This window comes from Glycine max, chromosome 5, assembly GCF_000004515.6.
Source record: "Glycine max cultivar Williams 82 chromosome 5, Glycine_max_v4.0, whole genome shotgun sequence".
Taxonomy (NCBI): Eukaryota; Viridiplantae; Streptophyta; class Magnoliopsida; order Fabales; family Fabaceae; genus Glycine; species Glycine max.
Window position 1 is genome coordinate 6,488,263 of NC_038241.2, and position 7,885 is coordinate 6,496,147.

General features: G+C 32.7%; 1 protein-coding gene across 1 annotated transcript; it reads left to right on the forward strand.

Moving 5' to 3' along the window:
* The first annotated feature begins 494 nt into the window (after positions 1-494).
* On the forward strand, positions 495-6,284 carry LOC100799745 (GATA transcription factor 26). The gene is made up of 8 exons (XM_003524080.5): positions 495-1,023; positions 2,359-2,730; positions 3,217-3,646; positions 3,900-3,972; positions 4,158-4,261; positions 4,652-4,838; positions 5,257-5,374; positions 5,615-6,284. The coding sequence occupies exons 1-8, from the start codon at positions 984-986 to the stop codon at positions 5,917-5,919; spliced, it is 1,629 nt and encodes a 542-aa protein (XP_003524128.1). The 5' UTR covers positions 495-983; the 3' UTR covers positions 5,920-6,284.
* The last annotated feature ends 1,601 nt before the right edge of the window (positions 6,285-7,885 follow it).

The following is a 7,885-nucleotide window of genomic DNA, read 5'->3' on the forward strand; positions in this document are numbered from 1 at the left end:
GGAAATTACAAGTTATTAGATGCCATATTATCTTCATGAGAAAATTTATTCTCATACATCTCTTATTAATCATAAAACATAATTCATGTTTGATTTTTGCTGGTATAAAATTATTATGATTAAACGATAGTTACAGTGTAAATGACATTAATCTTACATCTAATAGGTTGGGCACCTTTATCTCTATCTTAGGGAAAAAACAAAATACTATTTATATTTTGTACCTTATTTTTTTTATTATAAAAACTGCATTTCTTATTTTAAATTTAAACTAGAATTTTTAATTTTTGTTTTTTTGAAGGGTTTTAAATTTTAGTTTAACTAAATGGAAACTGAAATTTCAGGTAGCATCAGGGAAACCAAAAGATAATAGTCCTTTCAAATAACAACAACAACAGACAATTTAAAAATAAAAGGAAAAAAAAAACACACACAGTGAGAGAATAGAAGAGAAGGTGGGTTAAAAAAATAAAAATAAAGGAAAAGCTGGTCATTTACTTCTTGTACAATACAACAAGAGGTCACATACACATACCTTCCTCTCTCTCTTTCTGTCTCTCTCTGCATTGCACCTTCCCTTCTTCTTCTCCTTCTTTTCTCTGTCATTTGTGAGATTCCTCCACTTGTTTTTTTCTCTTCCATTGGATTGTACAGATTCCTAGCTACAACACCCAGATATCAATCTCTGTAATTCTATTTGATTTGTGGGGTGTTTCTGTGAATTTTTTTTAAGGACTGTAAAACTCAAAACCTTTTTTTTTTGGGTCTATTGGCTTCTGCTTCTTTTATTTTTGCAAACTAGCTTCTGGGTTTGCTGCAGAATAAAGCCTTCAATACCCACTAATACACAAGGCTTAAAAAACAAACTGTTATATTTTCAGAAAATTTCCATTTTTTTTTCTTTTTGTCAATAAATTATTTTTTTGCCCCCTTTTTTCTGCAATTTTTTTCTTCTTCCCTTTACTTGAGGAAAAGATTGAGACATGGGCAAGCAAGGGCCTTGCTATCACTGTGGAGTTACAAGTGAGTTCTTGTTTCTCCAATTTGCAGTTTTTTGTTTGCAGTTTTTTCATTGGGAGTTTTTGGTTTTTGAAATTTGTCCTCTTTTAGTTTGAATTTTTGTCTTGCAACCGATGGTATGGATTGTGATTTTGATAAAACTAGAGATGTGTGCAAAGAAAGAGTTGCTGGCCAATATTAACAAATGGGAAAATTTAGTGTGATGTTCTTGGTTTTGGATGTATTAGAATTCAACCATACATATATTCTTGTTGCCCAGAATATTTGGAATTGGAAGTTCTGGAAAATTGAATTCTATTGACTTCATCTTTGATGTGTTCTGTGTCACTCATTCAGTGGCTCTTTGCTTTCTTTGACTATGTTTGAAGTGTGTGCAAATGTAATTGGTGCAAAATTAAGCTTGTGTTCGATTGAATATTAGACTGGACCTTTTTCTTACTATGCAGAACACCTATTGTTCTAAATGATCTTTTATCAAAATTTAAACGAGTCAACTCACACTCCACTCATTTGCATGTGGATTATGTGGACAATAAGAAAGAGAGAAAAAGAAAGGAGCACCATTGTGCTTTTGCATAATGTCCATAGTTAATCCATTCCATTTCTGAAAATATTTTACAGAGTTATTTATTGTCACTTTGTATGCAATGTATTCATCCGTCAGTTCTGGCTGGAAAAAAAAAAATCAATTGCTATGACCATTCATTATTATATTTTCAACCTTAATTATACTGATCACCTTGATAGAACTTATCCTGCAACTTAAGCCTTGGAGATGTTCCTTGTTTTTCTGATAAACCTTGGTGTTCAAGTGTTGAAGTCATTGCTGTTGGTGTGCACTTCAAAACTCGAGTTCCAGTGTTTGAGAACACAATGATTTCAGTCCAAAAAATTAGAATTTTCAATTAGATTGTCTTAACATTGTTGCCACAATACTGAGCAGATAAAGGTTAATTGTTTTGGTTCAAATGCAAGCATTGTCTTCGTACCATCCTATTCTTAAGTTGAGTTTACCCATATCTGCTTGAGGAATGTGGAGTGTAGACTAATATCTAGTTTTCCTTGCAAGAGGGATATTGCTGCGTTATCTAAAATATTTAAACTGGTTGATAACGGGCAGATAGTCAACCATTCAAGCAGGATTGTCTAGTTTATGATAATGATTTATCAATGCTGACAGATAATTCTGTCTCAAATGTTTTTCCAGTTCAGTTTTCTTGTATATCTGCAAAATATGAATATGTGTTTGTTAGTTTTGTTTTCAATCAGAGATAATCTCTATTCTTGTTTGCAAGGTTTTTTTTTCATAGATTTTCTAACAAATAAGCCTTGCAATAGGCACTCCACTTTGGCGTAATGGGCCACCTGAGAAGCCAGTACTATGCAATGCATGTGGATCTCGATGGAGGACAAAGGGAACACTTGCAAATTATACCCCTTTGCATGCCCGGGCAGAAAATGTTGATTATGAGGATCAAAAGGTTTCCAGGGTAAAGAGCATTTCATTAAATAAGAACAAAGAAGTGAAATTAGCCAAACGAAAGCAAAACTATGATAATGCTGCATCTGGAGGGTTTGTTCCTGATTATAGTCAAGGATACCAAAAAGTTGTGGATGAAGATACAAGCAATAGATCAAGCTCAGGGTCAGCTGTCTCTAACTCAGAGAGCTGTGCTCAATTTGGTGGGACTGATGCTAGTGATTTGACAGGTTGAACAATAACTGTTTGCTGATTTCATTGGAAGATTTTTCTTCATAACTGATTTCATTGAACAATAACTGTTTGATGACAGTCCTGATATATGTGAGCTTAATCAAGAACTGGATAATGAAATGGGGTGGGGGGAATAGGAAAAAGAAAAATTGTGGAAAAGCAGACGAGTGTGCTTTTACGAATTCAAAAGTGATTTAAAGAATTTTTTTCATAATGAAGATCCAGTTTTATCTCAAAACAAATTTGATGGCAAGCTTTACAATTAAACATGGATTATCAATGATCTTTTAATATATATCTGTATTCCCTTATCAATACATTATTTTGGAGTAAAATGTCAAGTTTTACATACTTGACATAACAGATTGTCATTATTCTAGTCAGCTATCAATGATCTATTATATTAATGCAGTTCAAAACAGATTCCTTTGTTTCTTTAATAAAAGCATATAATTCTAAGACAGATAGTTTGGTTAATTTAGGTCCTGCTCAGTCAGTGGTCTGGGATGCCATGGTGCCTTCCAAAAAGAGGACATGTGCAGGTCGTCCGAAGCCCTCATCTGTTGAGAAGCTCACAAGAGACCTGTGCACTATTCTTCATGAACAACAGTCTTATTTTTCTGCATCTTCTGAAGAGGATCTTCTTTTTGAAAGTGATACACCAATGGTCTCTGTTGAGATAGGACATGGAAGCATTCTCATCAGGCATCCTAGCTCTATAGCTCGTGATGAAGAGTCTGAGGCTAGCTCTCTCTCAGTTGATAATAAACAATGCCTAATGAATGAAGCATATTCATTTTCTAGTACCATTCCTATGTACAGTGATCGCAGTGGCATGAACTTCTCATCTCATGGAGTTGAAAAGATCAAAAACTCAGCAGGCCAAATCATGAAACAAGAGAAACTTGAAAGGCATGCTTTCCCACACCTGTTTACAGTCTTTCATTATTCTAGTCAGTTATGCTGGAGCATCAATATAATAAAAAAGTTTCATTCTGTCTATTATGGCTGAAAACTGACAAATTCTTCTACTAGCATAAATTTAGGGGTATGAGGATCTCAACATGTTTATGGATTGTCATTATACCTGTGGCTTTGTGTTAAAATAGAGACAAGTGTGTGGAAACTGTTTTGGTAACAGAAAATTTACTCTTTTTAATTTCAGGGACAAGTCTCAGCTTGAAAAACTACAAGTTCCTGGAAATCATGATTCACCACTGTGCTCAATAGATTTAAATGTGAGTATTCTTCATTCATGTAACTACTCTCAGGACTTTCAAGATAGCATCTGAGTTTTAAATATGATTTTAAATTTCTTTTGAGAATAGGCAATATTCGTTTTCCATAAATAATATAATCATGTTTTTGGGTTATGTATTGTGACTATTATAACTATATATTGGTTGCTATTATGTTTGGTTAGGATGTAGTCAACTATGAGGAGTTTATGAGAAACTTGACAAATGAAGAGCAGCAGCAATTACTGAAGTATCTCCCGGTGGTTGATACTGCTAAATTTCCTGATAGGTTAGAATCTGTTACTCTTGTTTGAACTGAATTTTATCATTATTTATGATAGAATACTCTTTTGATGTTTTGCAAGCCATGATGCTTTAAGTTTCAAGTCCCTTCTTTCGGAAGGCGGGAGGGAATTGCAATTCCAAATCCACAATAGCTATAAATTTTGTATTCCAAGAAAATTAAGGCATTTAATTTGAGTCCTGATTCAATTAGAATTTTCTGAAGTAACAAATTATCCATCTTTTATTTCAATGTGCTGCTCCCCCCCCCCTCTCAAACACACACCCACCCAAAAAAAATGTTTCTGTAGCGAATCCGATATCCAAATGTTGAGGGCATAGAAGATATCTGGACTGAATCCTACATTAGTGACTGATTGTTTTGTTGTATTTGCAGCCTTAGAAACATGTTCAATAGCTTCCAATTCAAGGAGAACTTAATCTATTTTCAGCAACTTCTTGGGGAAGGAGTCTTTGACATCTCTTTGTTGGGGGCAAAACCTGAAGAATGGAAGACATTAAAAAGGCTTGCGTTATCTAATCTGTCAAAGTCAAAATGGGTAGAACACTATAATTTCCTGAAGGTTTGTACTGGTTTATCATTTAAACAAATATGTCAAAAGATATATCTAAATTCTAAATATAGTTTAAAAAATGTCATGTTTCTCCTCCTCCTTTCTTTAGTTTTCCAAACAACCACGAGCCAGTGATGGCATTCCGCATGCTGTTAAAGGTCCATCAAATTTATGTCCAAATTCAAGAGCCAAAATTAAGCATGATTTTATGGTACTCTAGGTATGAATAATATAAAAATTTCTGATGTAAAGAATCATTTTAAAAAGTATAATCTATAAAATTTTGGTTTAGTTTTCAAATTTGGATCCAAAAGCTGATTCAATGCGGTTAATTTCTCAAGTTTTCTGGTTCACATTTTTTCAGTTTTGATTGGATTTATTTGGTCTCGAACACTTGCATTTACTTTGCTTCCTTCCATGGGTGCAGAAATGTGAAAACAAATCTGGAAAATCTATTGGTTTGGGATCTACTGCTATGGAATCTAGTTATGTTACAACTGCCAAGAGAATGCGTGAGCATGACAGCCAAAATCAAAATTTTCCAGGTTAGCTTAAAATCTTATGTCAACAAAGAAAAAATAAAGAATATTCACATACTTACCTTCAAAATGCTCTAAACATATGTTGAGCTTTTACTTTGAGGCATGTTAAGACAAATTTTGTTACTGTTCTTCTGTTACTAGTTAGAAACTATAATTAGATCTGAGCTGTTGGTTTTCACTTCTGTTTATGATTTAATTGAAGAACCATTCTTGTCATTAATCAAGTAATCGTGTAAATTTCAGAATTGAAGACAACAATGAGAAGCCCCAAAAGGGTGTTCATAAAGCCTAGCTGTGAGGTCAAAGAAGTTGTAGAAGAAGGCTCTAGCTTCAGTCCAAAAAGCCTATTTGCTTTACCCCATGGTGTTGGTAGCTTGCACATGTTGGATTCTTTCAACTTTGTTGGTGAGAGTTCTGAAGATCTGCTGTTAGAGGTGCCTTCTAACAGTTCTTTTCCACAGGCAGAGCTTCTGCACCCATCTTTAAGCTATGGTGCTCAGGTCAGCACCACTAGTAGCTCAGTACACTCTCTTGTTACTCATCCTTAACTAATCTTTACTAGGTTACTTGGATGGGTATGGACACAATATTTAGTCATAATAGGGTTCACATGTTTTGCATCTGAAACACCAAAATTCCTGTACAAGAGATATCATGGTTGTGTTTTTGTTTCCTTGCAACCTTGAGCTTGGATTTACAAAGGATGGAAGTTGAATGGGCTTTTTTTTTTTTTTGTATAGATTGGTAATAGATTGTAACATATAGCATGAAATTCGGAGTGATCATCTCCGGAGTTTTGTATGCAGTTGTAGTTTATGTTTTGTGAATGATTCACACCCTTTTATTTCCCAATAGGTTTAAATCATAACTCTCCAAACTTTTATCTAAATAATAAGATGACACAAGCTTTATGGGATGGATGAGAAAGAACTGGACAATTATGTTTTAAGTACTTTAAAAGCATGACACCCATCTATTGACATTTTAGATGTACTTTGACTACATTCATTCTTAGGTCAACTATTTAGTTACATGTCACCATGAAATATGCTAACAATAAAAATCTTATCTTATTAGATGAGATTAATTACATGAATCATACAATGCCATTAGTCTTAATTAAAGACCAAATTTTTAAAGACTATTTCTCTCTAAATATAAGACTCTTTTAATTAATTCATATTCTTTAAGAAAGTTGGTTAATTTAGTTAATAACATTAAATTTATTTGCTATTTATATTACTTTCCAAAATTACCCTTAAATTATTGGAACTCATCATCTTTCTCTTTCTACTTAATTAGTTTTTACCTGATTAATTAATGTGTGTTAATTTTCTTTTTTCAATTTTTATAACAGAGAGAATACATTTATCTTTTCAATCCATAACATTGTAAAGTAATTCAGGCAAAATACAACTTAAAAAGAGTCTTATAAAAAAAGTGTTATATTTAGGGATGGAAATTGAAAAGTGTTATATTATAACGATATTTTCAGTAGTCATGGTCTTCCTTTAGTATTTTCAATATACTTTTCTCACTAATAGTTCCGGCAATGAACTTTACATGTATTCAAATTATCATAGTCATGATCAATTTTCTGTCATCTTTTCCTCCTTTAGTGTCATCATCATCTCCTTATATACAATCATTCTATATCTTATCTCAAGTAAAATATAATATTCAGTAAAAAGAAATTATGGGTCTCGAGTCTAGGTTGAAAATATTTGATGGAGGTATATCAGAGGGTTCTGTCCAAACTTATTTTTGATACACTGGTTTAACATGTCTATACGTTTTTATGTTAGAAGATATTCTTCTAATATGCCCCCATCATAAAAATATTAGAAGATATTCTACCTAATATGCATTTTTAAGTAAACTTAGCTTAAAATTTGGACTGTGTTGGCTCATATTGGTGGTAAAGATTGAATTATTTATCACTTTTTCAGACATTAAATTACACAAGAGGTTATATTTCCATGGCCAAACGCAATATAACGAAATAAGGTAGAATGAATTTTTATGATGGGGGCAGAAAAAGGACAAAAACCAGTTTTATATCCTCAAATTGGAGAGGAAGAAAGAGGTATATTGGAAGGCAAAGAGTGATATGCATTTGATCATGTTCTATTGTTCTATTTTCATTTTTATAACAAAATAAATCAAAATTTAAAATCCCAAGGACCTTTCAAATTTGGACATTGTCTTGGCTCATATTGGTGGTAAAGATTGAATTATTTATCACTTTTTTCAGACATTAAATTACCCAAGTGATCAATTCAACTCTCTTAAAAGGTGGTTATATTTTCATGCCAAAAGCAATGTAACAAAGTAAGGTACAATGATTTATTATTATGGGGCAGAAAAAGGAGAATAAAACAGTTTTTATATCCCCAAATTGGAGAAGAAAGAGAGGTATATTGGAAGGTAAAGAGTGATATGCATTTTATCATATTCAATTTCATTTCACCTTATTTAAAGTAATCAAAAAAATATTTCATTCCATTTATTACA